The sequence below is a fragment of the Rousettus aegyptiacus genome, unplaced genomic scaffold (genome assembly GCF_014176215.1).
Source record: "Rousettus aegyptiacus isolate mRouAeg1 unplaced genomic scaffold, mRouAeg1.p scaffold_m13_p_12, whole genome shotgun sequence".
In the NCBI taxonomy this organism is placed as follows: domain Eukaryota; kingdom Metazoa; phylum Chordata; class Mammalia; order Chiroptera; family Pteropodidae; genus Rousettus; species Rousettus aegyptiacus.
The window spans coordinates 20,002,858-20,021,010 of NW_023416287.1; the positions used below are offsets into that span (position 1 = coordinate 20,002,858).

The window sequence follows — 18,153 nt, forward strand, 5'->3', positions numbered from 1 at the left end:
TGCTTTTGTCCCCCTCTTTTTATCTGCTCCCATTTCCTCAACCCAGGCCTAGCTCTTCAGCCTCACTCAGTGGACGTGAGGTCCCATACCCCATTTATGCCTTTGGAAAAAGAGCCCCCAATGAAACTCCTTGCCGATGGCTGCAGAAGGGCATAGCCTGGCACCACAGAGTTTGCATCAGGCCCTTGGTTGAGGGGTTTGGGGACCTTCCTCTGTGTTTTGCTGAACCTGAATCCTGGGACTGCCTCACGCTCTCTTGGACACTTGGGACTTTTGGAACTTTACAAGCCTGGGGTGCCTGTGGAAGGCAGGGGCCTGAAAAGGGAGATGGGTGGACTTGTTTAGGGCATTAAAGGAGTACATCCTTCAGTAGAAAAAAGAACTTTCTAGTATCTACCACGCTTCAGCAATGGATCTGGATCAGATAATGAGCTTTCTGAGGATGGATGTATATGAGCCAGGGGTAGATGGCCATCTACAATGACAAAAGCAGGGGGATCCCCACTTTGGGCAGGAAGTCCCTGCTTTACTTTGCCTCTGATGCAGTGTGACCTGAGAGCCAGAGGACCCCAGAGGGTCTTGCCAATGCCGGGGTCTGGGGAGGGTTCCAGTCAGTTCTACAAAGTTCCCTGAACCCACACAGAGGACTGGTCCTTTTTCAGGGGGCTTTTCTGGTGTCTACACCCATCTGGGTTAGAGCCCCTTGGCTTTCTCCCTCTTTCCCAGGGTGCTGGTAGGCTAGATCGGGTTCCAGAGTTTGGATCTGGCTGCCCCAGACCACTTTGGAGTTGGGGCCAGATGTGGTCAGCAGCTGCTCCACGCCCACCCCGTGCTAATCCACCCAGAGGGCAGAAGGAGGACCTTGTAAAGTGGTGCAAATCCCCCCGATTGGCTTCATCTGTCTTTGTCGGCCTCTGAGTTGGGGAGCAAAATGGGGCCTTACAAGTCAGCAACTCTGCAAATAGCTTCTGTTCTCCCTGCCAGCAAAATCTCTCTCTCGGTTTTCAGCACTAGGAAAAATAAATGTAAAAGGTGAATTCATGTAGGAGTCTCAGGGTCCAGGCAGGAGGCCCCCAAAGAGAGCAAGGCAGCAGGCAGCCAGGGCGGCTGGGTGCAGACAGGATTCCTGGAGCTTCCTCCCCTTAAACACAGCAGCTCTATCTGTTTCATATTTTGAGCTTCAGCGTAAGAGCCTGTTTCATGAACAGTGCCTGTAATTCTAAAAGTATCTGAAAACCGCCATCCTAATGCCTAGAACATCCAGTGGGATTGTCCTCCTCATTTCAACTCATCCTGTGGTCCTGTCGCCTTGGGCATTCATGCAGAGAAACAGAAATGGATGTTCCATTTCTCATGTGGAGAAGTCAAGAGGGTGAACCAAAAGAGGCCCGCAAAAGGTCGCAGGCCCCAGTGGGTGAAGGCATCCTCCTCCATGCGGGTCCCTATAGCAGCACAGAGCTAGGCTGGACTCTGTAGTTCGCTGACTCCCCAGGGAGCTCTTAGCAAGGCTGCAGACATTCCAGTCATGCGGGGCAGGGCTTCCCTCCCTGGCTAGACAGCTCCAAGGACTTCTCACCTACCTGCCTTTGGTCCACCCTGTCTGTCCCCTGGTGGGATGCAGGACCAAAAGGGCCATGCCCAGCACTCCCCCTGCATGTGGCACTCCAGCTGGCCTTTTTATACTGCTGAGTTTCTGCAAGGCCAGGAGAGCTGTGACCACCATTCCTGCCCCTTATCAGAGCCCTCTCTGGGAACCATTCCTGTACCCTCGGTGGTCCAGGTGGCAAGAAGGGCCTCAGCAGAGCACCCAGGCCAGGAAGGCCCCCCTGAGCCCTGCAAAAATGGTTTCTATGTCCAGTGGCAAGTGAGCTCCATGTAGTGAAGTAGGGCCATCCCTACAGTATGAACATCCCCTGCTTTTCCCAGCAGATTTCGACCCTCTTCCCCAAGTCCTCTGCTCAGTTGCTCTGAGGCCTGGCCTGGAACGCTGTGCCTCAGGGCACGGACGGGGTCGTCTCTTGGCCCAAGTCATCTGCAGCCTTCCGCTTTGCCCAGCAGGCACCCTTCCCTCTTGCCCGTTTACTCCTGCAGCCATCAGCCCTTCAGCAGGGCCCATCCCTCTCAACCCCGCAAGTCCAAGAGGGACGCGCCTCCCCTAAGACTTACAGACAGCTCTGGACTGGGACGAAGACATCCATGTAGGTGGCAGGAAAGCCCGCATCCCTTGCCTAACATCCAAGGCGGACTGGTCCACGACTGCCCGTCACCCTACCACCCACGGGCTCCGATCAGACACCAGGGTTTTGCCCTTGTCCCTGACCTCCAGAGGAAGGCAATCAGACAGGGAATTTGGAAGGGAGATAACTCATCAAGGAGCCTGCCTGCTCCATAGAGCATCAAATCAGCTGAGAATAACAATTGTGTCACCAAAATTAACTCTGCGTTTGCAGCTGGCTGCCAGGCAGGAGTGGCCCCTGGAGCTCCACAGTCTCAATGAGTCGGGAGCACACCCTGAGCTGGTCCTCTGAGGGCCTGGCCATAGCCTACGATGCCCCTGGGCCTCCGACATCCCCCACTCCACCCCATCCACTCTGCCCTACCACTACCCTGCCTCCTGGCCACTGAAGAGACGTGGCAGGGCACTTCTGCATCCCGAAGGCGCAGACCAGGTGCTATCACGAACAGCCCCCGCCGTCTGTGGGCCGACCGGTGCCCTCAGCCAACTCTCCAGGCTGGGCTGCGGCAAGGATGGTGGAATGCTGGGGTGATGCTGCCCCTTAGTGGAGAGGAGCGGAAGGGCCCGGGCTCTGGGAAACGTGCAAAAACCAGCAAGTGGGCAGCTACTGGCTTCAGCCAGGGAACCTGGGCCTGAGAGATCCCTCTAGGCCCCTCAGGCAGCCAAACCAGGGCCAGTGGGTTTCCCAAAGCCCAGAGCTGGAGGAGGGGACTGAGTTTCTGGGCCCACACTCCCCTCTTTTCCATCCCCCACCCAGCCTCTTTCTTGTGTTCCCTCCCACGCCCCCTTTCTCTTCTCCCAAGCTAGGGGTGGCCCTCTGGAGGCAGTTATGGAGTGGTGTGACCTGGAGGATGGGCTTTAGTCTGGTGCTGCCTAAAAAGCTGTGTAACCTTAGGCAAGTGGGTTCACCTCTCTGGGCTTCATGACCTCACCCAGAACATGGAGGTCCGTAAGAGCCTGTCCAGTTTGAAAAATCTGATTCCTTTGCGTCAGCCTTTCACAGCTCTCCCTAAAAAGGTTCTTGATCTGTGAGTTATTGGAAATAGCTTGTAGAACCTTGGGTTCTGTTTACAGACCCAGAGCCTGTGGATTTATACGTGGGTCTCAGTTTATTCATCTCTAAGAGGGGAAATTGTTTTATCCTACCCTAGAGCAATGTTTATAAGCTCATTTTTCAGTAGCGGCAATAAAATGCTCTGAGAGGCATATTGCTTTTTAGAATATAGGTTAAAGACTAGATAATGTTTAGATGCTTTGCTTTAACATTTTTTAAAGCTCTTTTATTCATATGTTTAAAATAAATGGTTTTCTGCAAAAGTACTGACTCATTTTCATGGCTGAGAATTGAGGACACTTGCCCCTTGCTCCTCAGATCCCTCCCCCTCCTGGCAAGGGCCAAGTGCCTGCCACCAAAGCACAGCCCTTCGTGACCCAGTGACTACGTGGTCTCCCCACAGATCCATATAACGAGTGACCTTCTGTCTCCCCTAGATCGCGGAGACCTATGCCTTCCTTCCACGAGAAGCTGTGACCCGGTTCCTGATGAGCTGCACAGAGTGTCAAAAGAGGATGCACTTTAATTCCAACGGCCTGGAGCCCAAAGGTAGGGGAGGAGGCAGGTGTGCTGGAGGCTCACGGGGAGGAGGCTGTGCGAGGAGAGGCCCTCCCACCAGAAGGACACAGAGAAGTGCACACCCAGCAGCTGTCACAGTTTCCAGCAGCCAGAGTGGGTTCATAGGGCTGCCCTGAGAGCCTCGTTCTGGTGTTTGTTTGTTTGTTTGTTTGTTTGTTTGTTTTATGTGAAGTTTAACTTACAAACCAACAGTACGTTCCTACGGCACTTCAAGGCCAAGACCACACCCTCGTCTCCCATCGAGGTTCTGGACTGAAATGGCCACCTGCCCTATTCCCCAAGGTCTGTAATTCTTGCCATTCTCATGGGTTTGGTCTCGCCGCTGACCTAATGGTCAGCTCTCAGAGGACAGGAGCACAGCCTTCGCTCTCCAACCCTGAAGCCACACACCTGCCACTAAGTGTTTGTTCTGCCCCCCTCTTGTGCCCCCTGCCCGTGCACACCAGCAAATCTAGGGGAATGGGTTAGAATTTAAAATGCCACAGCACTTGTGACCAGCCGAAGTTGTTCCCTTGGACCAACATTCATGCCTCCAACTCTTCCCTACCCGGTGAGATACAAGGAGCATCCTCAGAGGCCCCCAGTAAATCTCAGGCCCATCTGCTCACAGGTGACTTTGGCACAGTGAGACGGGCCAGTACCTTTGGCTGGTGTGATATAACTGTGGCCTGAGCAATGGTGCCCAGATGGATGACTGATCAGGGCTTCTAGGCTGCTCCCGGCACCAGGCCTGCAAAGGTTGCCGAGGTCCGCGGGTATTGTGCCTGAGGATGGGAATAGACTCGGAACGAAGGGCGAGCTATTTACTTGGGTGGCATCATCTGAATCAGGAGGGGAAAATAAACAACGAAGCCCGAGTAGGTGCACAGAGAAACGGGAGCACAGACGTCAAGTGGCATTTCCCTCTCATTTTGGTTGTCCCTGATACACGTGAGCAACTTTGGACACCAGCCAACTCATCAGATCCAGAGGCTTTCTTGCCCACGGGGGCCATTAGGCCACGGCTGCTTCGTCAGATACATCAGATAGCTTCTAAAGCTTGAGAGACAGACAAATCTAGTTAATCCCTAATAAGCACTGGGTTCCTGGTTTAAGAGTAGGGACTCCAGGGCCACACCGAATGGATTGAAATCCCAACTCTGCTGTTCAACAGCTGTGTGTCCTGAACAAGTGACTTCATCTCTCTGAGCCTCAGTTTCCTCATCTGGGAAATGGGGTTAATAATTGCACCCACCTCAGGGGTTGATGAGGTTTGAGAGTTAATCCCCGTACCTGGCACAAGTGTACCATGCAGGGGGTGTGAACTGGGGCTGTTGTAGTGATTGTGATAACGCCGGATGCAGGAGTAAAGCCCCTGCACCGTGTAGCCTGACCCTGGCTGCCCAGCTGCAACTCCTGGGCCAAGACAGCATTTGGTACCTGCAGATAGGCCAGGAGGGCTTTCCCTGCTGCTCTCCCCACCCTGCCCAGGTCTGGGTCCCAGGGGTACATGCCTTTTGGCAGCTGCCTCGTGCCTGCCCACCCTTCTGCCTGTCCCTTCCTGTTCTGTCCTAATCGTTTCCATAGCAACTGGCGGAGTCAGATACAGAATCCGTTTGCCTGGGGGAACAGAGGCGAAGCCAAGAGGGGCCGCGTTTGTAGGTTGCTCTGGGGTGTCTGCAGGCGTTATCTCTGCTGCTCCCTTGCTCCCTGCTGGTGTGGAGGACATTCTCACCTCCCCCACTCCTCAGGGAAGGCTGTGCGGTCTCCAGGGCTGCAGCTCCACTCCTCCTCATCTGTGGGCTTCTGCATGGCTGGGAGGGCAATGCCAGCACAGCAGGGTGGAAGAAGGGAGGAGGAGGAAGGGTGGAGAGAGAAAGAGCACAGAGCGCAGAAGCAGCGGCCTAGAATATAAACCCGCTCGTGGGCTCTGGGCTGGAGCCTCCCTTTATAGTGGCTTGCTCCAGCTGGCGCAAGCGGAGTGAGGCTGCGCCGTGCTCATCCTTGCCCGTCCTTGGGTGGGATGCCACTTCTCTTTCCCCAGTCGTAGAGTTTCCCATACAAGGAGAGGAGGAGATGGCGAGAGAGCAGGGCACGGGTTTGGCGTCAGGCGGGCCCGGGTGTGCCCCTCTGTTCCTTGCTGTGTGTCCCTCAGCATGTTAGGGGACTTCTCTGAACCTCGCCTGCATACAACAGCTCCTCCAAGCCTATGAGGTATCCATCCAGTTTACAGCTCAGGAAATAAGGCATAGAGAGGTGCTGTGGTGAAATCACTTGTCCAGGGTCCCCAGAAGGCAGGAGAACTGACCTTCTCATCAGCAAAATGGGAGTACCGCCTCCCTCTCAGGGCTGTCGTGAGGATGCAGTTGAATTAAACGGGCGTGTTCTGGTGCAGTAGCTTCCTGGGAAACATCAGCCTGTCCTGCATGTTCTTATACATGAGCCCAGACACAGGACTGCCAATGTCCAGGTGGCCCCGCAGGGAGACATGCAGTCAGTTACCCCACCCACATAAGCACCCTGGTTCCATAATCTGGACGCTGAGCAAAAGGGAAGGGTTTGGTTTCTGGAAGCTGCCAATGGAGAGCCTTAGAGTCTGAAAGGCTCCCCTGTCTGCTTAATGGCCAGAGGCATTAGCTGCCTGTACCACCCTCGCCAGCTGGCAGGTTCTCCCTTCTCTAGCCCCACCTGAGATCCTGGAGAACCTATCTCCACCCGCCATGCTGGCCTCTCTGGATGCAGTCAGCTGCAGTGACCCCTTTCACAGGAACAGGAACCCCTGCCATACCAGCCCTTCCTCCTCCCTCTCCTCCCACACCACTGTAGGGAAATGGGACCTGCCCCTGGCCCCTGGCCCCAGAGGCAGGCCCCTTGTTCCTGTCCCTGGAAGGTGGGGTAGGAGGGGGACAGGGAACAGGATGGAGACTTCTCAAGGGGCTGCTGGGAGAATGCCTTGCTTCCTGGCCTCGTGTTAAGAAGAAAGAGAGGAAGCAAAGCAGCCTCCCCTGCTCTGTGGTTTGCCCCCGGCAGAGCCGGCAGAGAGCGTGGGGCCTGGACAGTCCCAGGCCCTCCCCCAGCTCCAGGAGCACAAACAAAGGAGGCTGCTGAGGATCAGGAAGTCCGAGGATGGGAAATTCCAGGGCCTCCCGGCTCCATGTTCCTCTTCCACCCGCCCCTGAGCAAATCCAGGTGCAGAGGAGACAGAGAATGAAAACCGGGGGGGCCCTGGCTCCTAGGGAGAGGGGCCTTTAGGGACACATTTCTGTTTTCTCTGATGTGACATGGCTGCAAACTAGGAATTAGTAATGGGCAGTGCCAGTTACCTACTGGAGGGTCCCTTCCTCGGTGACAGAGTTGTCTACTCAGGTGGAGGCTGCTTTGCAGTTAGGCCCAGACTCCTCTGTGTGGTTTCCAACCCCCTCAGGCCTGGCATCTCCAGATCCCCCCACTTCCTGTCCTTCCTCACCGCCGCCCCCCACAAACCTGCTCCAGCCTGTTCTTTTGCCCCTGCAGAAGCTCCATGCTGGCCCGCTTGCTGGCCTGTCCTCTCCTGGCTCTCCTCCTCATTTGCCGGGAGACACGGGGAGGTTGCATAGCCTCTCTGGGTGCTGTTGCCTCACCTGTAAAAGGAAGTGTTAATACGAGCACACACTTCATGGAGTTCTTGGGAACATCGGGCAAGAGGGTCTGCTTGGAGATCCTGGCGAGTGCTTAGTAGCTGCCAGCTGAGTGATTGAATATAAATCTGGTCCAGATCCTCTCTCCATGAAGCTGTCCTGAGCTCTTCCTCCTCTGAGCTCTAATGGACTTGCCATCAGTCCCACCCTGCTGAGCACAGGGACTGTACCTACATGGCTCCTCTACCTTCCCCACCCTGAATGCACACACATCAGTACTCCTCAAAGACTTGCGGATCCACTGCTTTACTTCTCTCCTAGAGAGGTTTATTCCATCACCTTCTGCGATGACCCCAAGCCTCGATCTTATTTCCAAATCTGAGACCCATGACAGGCTGGCTGGTCTCGGGGCCCCTCTGTGCCAGGCCTTCCCCATGCACACGTCCTTCGGTACCCAGCCCTGCTTGGGGCAGCTCTTGCCACTGGCGCCCAGAACTGAGGGGTTCTTCCATTCTGTAGGTGAAACATCATGAGAATTAACACGAGAATAACCACATTGCGTTCCACCTGGAGGAACAAAGGCCACTATCTCAGCTGAAATTTGCATTGATTAATGAATACCATTGGAAGCCAGCTGTGGAGGTCAGCGCTGGGTTCAGCCTGCATGGCTTGGCCTGGGTAAAGCCTCTGAATCACTGATTGTTTTTAAAGCCTATAAAACTAGGTCTTGAGCTTGGTCTAGTTTCAGTTTCCTTGGCAAACAGCTGTTGAAATATTTTTGAGGGTAGTTCCTCTCCTTTTCTCACCAGCAACCTTTGAGATTATTTCAGCTCCATGACCCTTGCTAGCTCCTAACTCACCAAACAGCATCGGGTTATTTGTGGAGGCTCAAGCATGGCCACCGTATGTGTCGACCACAACAGGAGACTGGCCTGTCTCAGCAGAGCCCAAACAAGCCACTTTTCCTCATTCATGTGTCTGTCTTAGCTCAGCCCCCATCCTGGCATTGGTCTCACTTGTGAGTGCCTGATTCCACAAGCTCCCACTGTTCCTTGTTCCTTATCTCTTCCCTACTGAGCTGATCTTCCCTGTGGCATTTATCACCTCCAGAGCTGTGGGGCTCCCCACTCCAGAAGACCCTTCCTGCCTTTCTCATCACTGTGCTGTGGCGGAGCTCTGACCTCCCACAGCCAGCTCCCGGGAGCAATTCCCTTACCTGGAATGTCCCCTGCCCGCCAAAGTCCTGCCTTCCCAACAGAACTCTCACTTCTGGAACTGGAGATGTGAGCGTTTCACGGCACACCGATCTCTGCTGAATGTTTGTGCGCGAGTCAGGACGTCCTAGCTTCCCCAGACCAGGGCATCTCGCCTTCTCTTCTTGAGCACTCCTGGCTCACCTCAGGGAACCAGAAGCGGTTTCTAATTTGTGGATATGCTGGGAAGGAAAAGACCCCTTCTCCTGCCTCCTAAGAGCACCATGCCAACCACCTTCCCCTCCCCCACCCCCCAAAAAACCAAGCTATACCTAGCTTCATTAAAGAGAACTTCTTATAAGGAACCATGGCATTTCAGGCAGGATATGGGTGATCCTCAGTAAAAGAACACAGTACCTGGCCTCCGTAGACGACCAAACACCAAGAGTCACCATGACACCTGATGAAGTCTTATATTTTTGGCTCTGACCAGTCACACTTGAGGGGGTGGTGCTTCTCTCATACCATACTGTTTAATAGTTTTTCACCAGACAACCCCATCTTTGAGGAAATGAAACAGAAACATCAGAATTCTCCATTTGAAGACCCATGCTCTTAAAACAGAAACCTTAGCTCTTGAGTGACAACGTCTCAATGTCATCGCTGGAATTTCTGCCTCACATGCTGCATCCAACCCTGTTGATATGGGGGTGCCAGAGTCCAACCTGCCCCCGAGTTTAAGGAGCTCAGTCTGGATGGATAGTGGGATGGCGAGGAGAAGAGGTCACGAGAACCCAAGAGCACAGTTTCGTTTCCCCGCGGCGCTGGACATCTGCACCCTAGGGGCTGATGCGCGTTGGAGTCAGAGCGCCCCTCTGCTGCCGAACCGAGAGGAATTCTCTAAAAAAAAAAAAAAGTTTGGTCCATTTCAAGCCAGTTTCTGAGATATTCTATTAGTGACATCTACTTCTTCCTCAAAGAACACGAAAATTCTGTGTTTGACAACATAGCTTTAAAAAGCTAAACAACCTTCTGCATTTTTATGAAATGTGATAAGAAATGTTATTTAAGCCGCGCAGTCACCGCATGTATACCACCCCAAGATGGCATTCCTGGTCCCTGGGCCCCATCGCGTGGACCCTCTTTTCTGTCCTTGCCAAGGAAGAATGTCCCTTCTCTCCTTTGGGTAGTTTTCTCCCCTTTGTTTGCCGGGGCCTTTATTCCTTGCTGTGGTAAAATATTTATGACATAAAACTCCCCATTTTAATAATTTTTAAATGGACCATTCGGCATTAGTTATATTCGTGCCATTGAGCAACCATCACTGGTATTTCCAAAAGCTTTTCATCACTCCAAACTGAAACTGTGTGTCCATGAAGCAATAACTTTCCATCCTCGCCCCCCCCTTCCCAATTCTAATAACCTCTGTTTTACTTTCCGTCTCTATGAACGTGTCTGTTCTAGATAGTCCATGCAAGCAGAATCACACAGTAAATTTGCCCTTTTGTGTCTGGTGCCTTTCACTCAGTGTAGTGTTTTCAAGGTTGCAGGGGCCTTTCCGGCCTGAACTCCAGCTCTGGAGTGGCAGGGTTAGCAAATCACCTTGGGTATTCTATTCTCAGCATTCCTCTACCTCGGCCCTGTCACTCACTCCCCTTTTGTCCCGTTTCTTGGGAACACTGGTAACCGCGGAGGGCAGGCTTCAGCTAGTTTAGGAGTCTGTCCCACTTCTCCCACTCACATACTACAGTCCCAGCCCGTGAACAGAACTAGGCACTCAAGGGGAAACCTTGAGTCGAAGGCCTGGAATCCTGGAAGGAGGAGGAGGAGGAGGCCAGAGACCAGGTAACAACAAAGCCTGTTTCCCCAGGCAGAGCATGAAGCAGGGTCAAGTAACTACATGGTAAAGGAAGCCCTGCTCACTGTGGACAGGTCCCAAAAGGCGGCTCCAGGGTTTCGAGCTTAGTCAAAGCAGGAGACCTCTGAAGGGGAAGTTGGACTGGGAGAAAGGTGATGGACTCCCTCTTACTCATGCTCCCCATCTTCCTTACTCCCGTGGCATTTTCATCTGTCTTGTGTGCCACCCAGTAGCACCTAAGATGCAAAACCAATGGCTGGGCAGTGTCCAGAAGGCAGCTTAGCTAGAGGTTTCAAGAGTTAACAAATATTCCTACCCTTCAACCCAAGAATTCCATTTCTTAGAATCTGTTCTTAAAAGGAAATGATCAGAAATTTGGGCCAATATCCATACTCAAAGATATTCCCTGCAAAAATAAATAATAAAAAAAAATAAAAATTAAAATAAATAAAAAATAATAAAAGATGTTCTCTGCAGTGTTATTTATAATCACTTCTAATACGAAATAACAGATAGCCAATCATAAGGGGATGACTAAACTATGGTAAAATAGTACTTGGCTATAAAAATTATATTTATAAACAAGATTTATGTGGTGAGGGAAATGCCTATGACAAAATGTTAAGTAAAAAAAATTTTTTTGAAGCGGACTATAATTTTCTGTACGCATTACTATATCAAGGACATAAAGAAGAGAAATCACAGGGAAAAAAGTAAACAGAAGCATATGCTAAGCTGCTTAGTGCAATTATGGTTTTTAAAAAATTTTTCTTTACATCTTTTCACACTTCGCAAATGCTCTACAGAAAGAACACACATTGCTTTGATCCTCAGGACAACAAAGCAATAAATGGGAGGAACAATGCTGTGTGTGATTAAGGAGGAACCTGAATTTGGGGGTAAGGGGTACTGGAGGCCTGGCCCAGAGCTATGAGCCATATGGTACCTGACAGTGCTTTGGGGGGGATGCCGTGGGGGTGAGAGATAGGGTGGGGTGGTGGCTGCATCTGTTCACCAGGAAGAAAGCTGGATTCTCCTGGGTTTGGAAACATAAATGCCTTCAAGGGCCTAGCAAGCATCAGAACTGAGTGAAAGTGTACAGTAGTAGGGAATGGTGGGGACTGTGGCAAAATGGAGAGCTCACGCCCTATCTAGAAGAAGTGGCTGCTGCACAGCTGCAGTGGTTGTTTGCCGTGCGAGACTACGGGCCCTGTGTAGCCAGACTTCCATTTGTCAAAGAAGCCAAATATCCTGATTTTTTTAAATGTGAACTCTCTTATTAAACACTCAGACCTAGGTAGATATGAGACTGATCAGGGGATCACTTTGTAACTTATATAAATGTCTAACCACTATGCTATATACCTGAACGAATATAATATTGAATGTCAACTATAATTAAAAATTTTAAAAATAGATAAATACACACTGACACTTGATTGAAAAATGTTTTCAGTGCCATGCAGTCCACATTGCACGGGCTAGGTATGGTGGGTAAGCCACCAGTTTGTGACCTCTGGCCTTGTCCTTCCTCCTCATAGACTCTGTGTCGAGTTCTCCATGTGGGTGACAGGGTGTGCTGCCCTGCTGCACAGACTAAAAGAGGTTCCTTTTGTTCTTTCTGCCAGAAAACGAGCCTCCCTCTCCTCTGGTCTCCGGGATTATTGATTACAACATGCCCCTCACCTCCACGTACCTGAAGCAGATGAAGTTGCGTGTGATGAATTCTCAGGAGCAGGTAAGGCCTCTGTCACCCCTCACCCTACCTGGAGGCGTCCTAACTTGCCTGGATGTGGTTGATCCTTTCCAAGATGTGGGGCTGCTGCCTGTGTAAACACGGTGGAAATCAAAGAGGCCCTTATCTGGTTATCTGGGCTGTGCAGTCCAGGCCGAGAGGGGAGGGAAAGAATGTGTTCCTAGTTAGAGGGTCTGCTGGGCAGGCGGCCTGCTGGGTCTCCGTGAAACCCAGGGAGCTCAGGCTTCACAAAACTCTCCCCAAGGGCAGGGACAAGGGAGGGGGCGGGTAAGAGCTGCAGACCTTGGCTCCTGGGTGGCTCTCTCTCTCTGCTTTGCCCTTTGTCTGCTATGTCACTCACCTCCTTTCCCCAGGGAGACGAAAGAGGGGGGCCCTGGCTGCCAGCCTGTGGCCTCTGTCACTCTTGGGGCCCAGACAGGCCAGGAGGATGGGCCTTGGCGAATGGCCCGGGTAAGATAAGGCCCTTGGCTGTCCAAGACTCCCCAGCTGTGGAGTGCCAAGGGTTGTCAGGCACCCTGGAAACAGGCTATTAAAAGAAAACCACTCTTGCCTGCCTCCCCACACAGTCCACCTCCTAGCCCTTTGCAAGGCAAGTATCCTGACTGTCTTTCAAAAGAGGACGAGTGAGTGACTGCCACCACCTTCCTCTGCCGCTGCCTAAAACCAGGGTAATAATCTCTCACCTCCAGCTTTAAGTGTTGTCATCTGTCGGGGCATTGAATCTACCATATCTCTGTAGCCTGACCGGGGGAATGGGTTCTTTCATTGAAAGTCTGATTTCTAGCCCTGGGCGCATGCCATCCTGCTTACTCTGGTCTCCTTGACAACCTGCGCAAGTGTTGTCATAGGGGGTGGGGGAGGGATACATGGCTCCGAGGCCAGCTCCAAGGTGATGTAGCAGGACATGTTCAGGTAGCATCTGGGGCTGTAGCGCCCAGTTTGAGGACCTGAGCTGGTTGGCTTAAACATACCAAGTTTGTACTCCCTTAAGGAGGAGGAATGGCGCGCCCACCGTGCCCAGCCCCCCAAGGTTGAATGAAGTAAACTTTGCTCTGGGTAGTGGAGCTGTTTTCGCCTCTGTTTCTCCCACGTCTTCTCACCCAAGGGGGTGTCTGTTCTGCGATGGTCACATCCCTAACAAACTTCACGTAATCAGAGATAATGTCAACGGGGACAATGGTGTTAGGCTTTTATCGTCACAGTGGCAAAGTTGTTTCTGTACTGGAATGGAAGCAGTAGGGCTGCTAGTAGTTAGAAAATCTAAACACCACAGAGCAGGTGCAGCCTGAGAGCTCCTCCAACTTCCACCGAAGAGGGACTCCTGGCCTTTTTTTCCCCGACAGCCATCCACACTGTCACAGGCACCTGGCTTCTCACATTTTTATCACCCATTCTCGTCCGTCACCTTGAGGAGTGAAGTGCTGAGCCACTTGAATAGCCCTGAGTAAAGCCCCATGGCTCTTTGTTTCCTACGAAATGGCATTAGATCCAGACCACCACCAGAACCAGCAGCGGTCAGCATAGCCCACGTATGACCCGTCATTAATGGAACCTGTTATATTTCTTACCGTTGGGGGTAGGGAGATTACGACTGTTGGCTAGGTGCATTAGCAAGGGTTACATCATGCCAGGAATATTTATGGAGCCCTACTCCGTGGGCTAGGGATGAGCAAAGAGCACCACACCTGGCTCTTCTTATGATCTAGGGGGAGACAGACACTAACGAAAAAAATCACACACAATACCCAGCTCATAGCGGGTCGCGATAAACAGTCGAGGGAGAGGTTAATCAGCCATCATGGTGCAGCTGTGTACTTAGACGTGGGTGGGGATGGATAGAGGCAGGGGTCGGGGAAGCTTTGCCTCAGAAAGGGATGCTTGAGCTAAGAGCAAAATCTGAAGGCAACAGAGCTCCAGGTTGAGGGGACAGCTTGTACAAGAACCCTGTGGCTCAAGGGAAGATCGCACCCACGAGGATTTGAGATGCTGCTGTTGCTGGTGCAGAAACTGTGAGGAGTTCTACTGGTAAAGACAAAGGTGAAGGCAGTGTTAGGCATGTGGTGGATATCTGCAGATGAACCAAAGTTCATGAGGCGAGGTGGGTAAACTGCTCCACTGACGTTCGGACAGTTCCCAGAGGAAGGCAGGATTGTGGTAAGGCTTTTGTCTGCAGGGCGCTCTCAGTGTCCGGCTGGGGCTGAGGCTGAGACTGGGGTGGCCTCTGCTTGCAATGGAGTTGACTGTGTCTTCCTCGCCTTCCTTCGAAGCTTCCCAGGTGGGGTCCCTCTGAAAGTAGCCAGCTTTCTCCCGTGTGCTGCAGGAGATCAAAGATGCAAACCCTTCTTCCACACGTGGCAGAAGCTGCAGCATCTTACCTCGTGCCTGCGGCCTTTCGTCTGTCAGTCCCCAGCACTCCACACACAGCAATGAGTTCTCAAGGCCTCAGCTTCCAAGGCAGCACTGTTATCCCTGTTTTATAGCCAAGCACATGGTGAAACAAAAAATTACATTGCTCACCAGATTATTTATCTGCAGCAGCAAGGAAGGGCCAAGGACCCAGAAGTCTTTGATTCTTCAGCTTGAGTTGGAACTAAAAATAAATACATATACTTGAATTAGTAGCTTCTTTCCTGTAGCAAAATCAAAGCAGGACTCCTCTTGGGGTGGGCGAATGTCCCTATCCAAAGGCAGCCATGGGACTGGCTCTTTTGCTGTCAAATCCCACATCCCAAGACCAGGCTCCAAAAGTGGTTTCATCCCTTGCTCATCACTCTGACCATGAAATGCAGAGGACACCTGTAGTGTTTGCAAACCACTCACACAAGCTACATGGAAAATAAACCCAATCTTAAGTCAGTAGGAGCCAGGATTACTGATATTTTATTAATGCTGAACAAAGCTCTACATCTACAAACTCTGGGTGAGAAAAATCACACTAATTCCTTTTTTTCCCCCAGCATTAGATATCCAAGAGACAAACAGTAGGGTAAGTAGGACATTTCCCCTTACTTTGCTTTGAACAGGCAATGAACAGGTGATGGATTCTGTGAAATGGACAGAATCGCATTGCTTGCTGTCATGTCAGATCAGTAATGTGGGAGATGGGTTCTTCTCCATGAGGGTGTTAGGAAATAGGAAAATCCAATAGCAACATTCACAAACAAACAAAAAGATTCTTCTGGAGGTCTTATTCAACGTGGTAAATATTTATGGCATCCTCAATGTGTAAGACATTTGGGGGTCGGATTCCGCCCTCCCAGGACCTCCATCCTAAGACACAGACTCCAGGAGCTGTCATCACAGTGGCCATAATTAGCTGAAAATAAGAGAGAGTAGAATGATAAAATCGTTTGTTTTGTTTTGTTTTGTTTCGTTTTTTGTTTTTTTTGTCCTTACTTGGGAAAACCCTCCTAAAGATGTGGAACTGAAATCACATTCAGTTGTACTGATGATGAATACATTTTCTTGCAGGGGTCAGGATAGGGAGGTTTCATGAATGTGGACTGACTCGGAGCTTCCTCTGATAAGATGAGGTCCCAGGGAGGGAGGGGTTCAGACCGAGCTCATAGGCCCGGAGGCTGCGACCAACAAGCTCCAGCCCCAGCTGCTGATCTTTCAAGGCCCCTTTCAGGGCCGTGTGCACCAAGAGGAGTGTGAGGTCTCTTTCTCATGCAGCCGCTGGTTTTGTTTTCTGTCTCGTTTGGTTTTCTTTCCTACTTCTTAAAATTTAATCACATAAGTTAACACGCAGCCTCAATAGAAAATCGGTAGCCAAAAAGCAAAAGCACAATGATAAAAATCACTATCAGCCCACCACTCAGATCACTGTGAACATTTTGGTGTCTTCCCTTGCAGGATATCGAATAGAAAGGTGATTATCCTGTGTGCACCATTTTACAATCTGCTTTGTTTTTCTGATGCTGGTTTTCCATATTATTCAGTCTCTTTGCCCATTTGGCCTTGATGTTTCCACCTACCAAATAAGCTGGTTATATAATTTTGCTGTTGTTTGCTCACTCCTTCACCCGTATCCATCCATCCACTGTGCACCTGAGCCAGGTGCCAAGGAGACAGTGGCGAAAAGAGCCAAGTCTCTGCCCTGCCAGCTCTCACAGTTCAGTGAGAGAGACAGGGAAAATTGAAATCAACCCTGGCGTCCGTAGGAAGAGCTCAGAGGAGGAACAGAGGAGAGACAAGGGAGCGAGCAGGGTGGGCGCTGTTTCAGGCAGGTGAGTCATTAATAGGGTACCTGTTCTGTGTCCAGCACTTTGCATGCTTTACCCCCTGCCCTCACAACTCTTCGGGGTCACGTTGTTATCCTCATTTTACAGACGCCATAGCTGAGTCTCGAAAAGAGTCAGCACTTGCTCAAGGTCACACAACCACTAACGTGAATTGAATTGAAAGTCAGATCTCTTCCATCCCTGAACCTGTGCATCTGCTGGGGCCCCAAGCCCTGCCTCTCTCCGCTCTTACTGGATGCGGACGTGCTCATTAGGATCTGAAATGGGTGTGCTGCCTGTGAGTATCGCCCACGGCGCTAGTGGAGGGAAAACGTCCTTGGCAGAGATGCTGGCAGAGCAGGCTTTGTTTGGCCTGGGAACCGGGACCGCCTTAAATATACGATGCCTAAAGAAATACCAGGAGAGGAATTTGGCAGGGGGCTGGGGTTGGGGTTGGAGAGGTCACCCCTACCTTGTGAACTCTCAGTTATCTGTAGGGGCACATATGTACTTCGATATCCGCATTATGGGTGACGTTATCCTGATCATTCCTGAGATCTCAGTGTTTGAACTAAGACCCCACTGTAGAAATCAGATCCAGATCCAGAAGGAAAGAGACAAATCATCTGTGTTCCTTTCCCCGACACATACTCTCGTTTCATAGAAGCGGAGGCTGAGACCCTGGGAGGTTCAGCGACTTTCCCAAGGCACCCCCTGCTTGGCTCTTTTTTGGTTTCCACATCACTACCCGTGCCGCCCTCCCACTCCTTGCTCTGTCCCAGAGCAGGACGGCTGTCAGCAGCTTCCTCCGCCTCCCCTCTCTCCAGTTCTTAGAGCAGCGCTAATGTCCCGCTAATGGTTTTAATGGTTCTCCCAGCAGCGTGTGAAGTGGCGCGAGGCTCCATTGTTTAAGCCCGCGTGATGGAGGCTCTTACTTGCTTCCATTAACCTCTGCCTCTCTCTCCTCCACTGCGAGCTCTTAGCCCGGAGTTTTCCTTGGGTCCTGGAGGGTGAGGGAGGAGGGGGAGGACTCCACCTCCTTGACACACACGGGGCCTCCGGGTGTGCAGCCCCTGCCCAGGGGCCCTCATGCGCCTTTCCGTGGGCCAGTGTGGGGCAGCACTGTCCTCAGGCAGAATTCCAGCCCACCCGCCTAAACCAAAGACCCTGGAATCAGGCCGACACTACCAGTTTCACCACCTACCCAGCTGTGTGACTTCGGGCAAATTGCTTCGCCTCTCTGTGCATTGTTTTCTTTGTCGGTTCCTTGAGAGTAATCATAATACACCGACCACTTAAGAGTTATTCCAAGGGGTAAATGACAAAGCAAGCTCAGTGCTGAGCGCAGTGCCAGGCACATCAGAAGCAAGGAGGAAGTCTCAATGACCTCTACTGCTATTGCCAGTAATATTATTATGCAACTTTGGTTTAATAGGCACAGTGAATGATCTTATACAAGAGACCAGGGCCAGAAAGAGGAATAAGATGGTACAGTTGCTCTCAAGTTGCTCTTCTTAGTAGAGAGGACAAGATAGGCAAGAACTGTAACCCAGCACAGAAAACAAATAGGAAGGGTCCAGGAACCTGCCAGGTGGTTCAGGAGAAAACACTTATTTTTAAATGAGATCTGAGCAAGCAGACAGGGCCCAGGTGGGGGC

General features: G+C 51.5%; 1 protein-coding gene across 1 annotated transcript in view; it reads left to right on the forward strand.

Annotated features, from left to right (window-relative positions):
* NOL4L (nucleolar protein 4 like) overlaps positions 1-18,153 on the forward strand; it is a 123,069-nt gene that overhangs the window by 50,423 nt on the left and 54,493 nt on the right. Inside the window, exons 3-4 of the mRNA XM_016148812.2 lie at positions 3,728-3,839; positions 12,145-12,254. Of these exons, the coding sequence (XP_016004298.1) occupies positions 3,728-3,839; positions 12,145-12,254 (222 nt within the window). The remainder of the gene's footprint in view (positions 1-3,727; positions 3,840-12,144; positions 12,255-18,153) is intronic.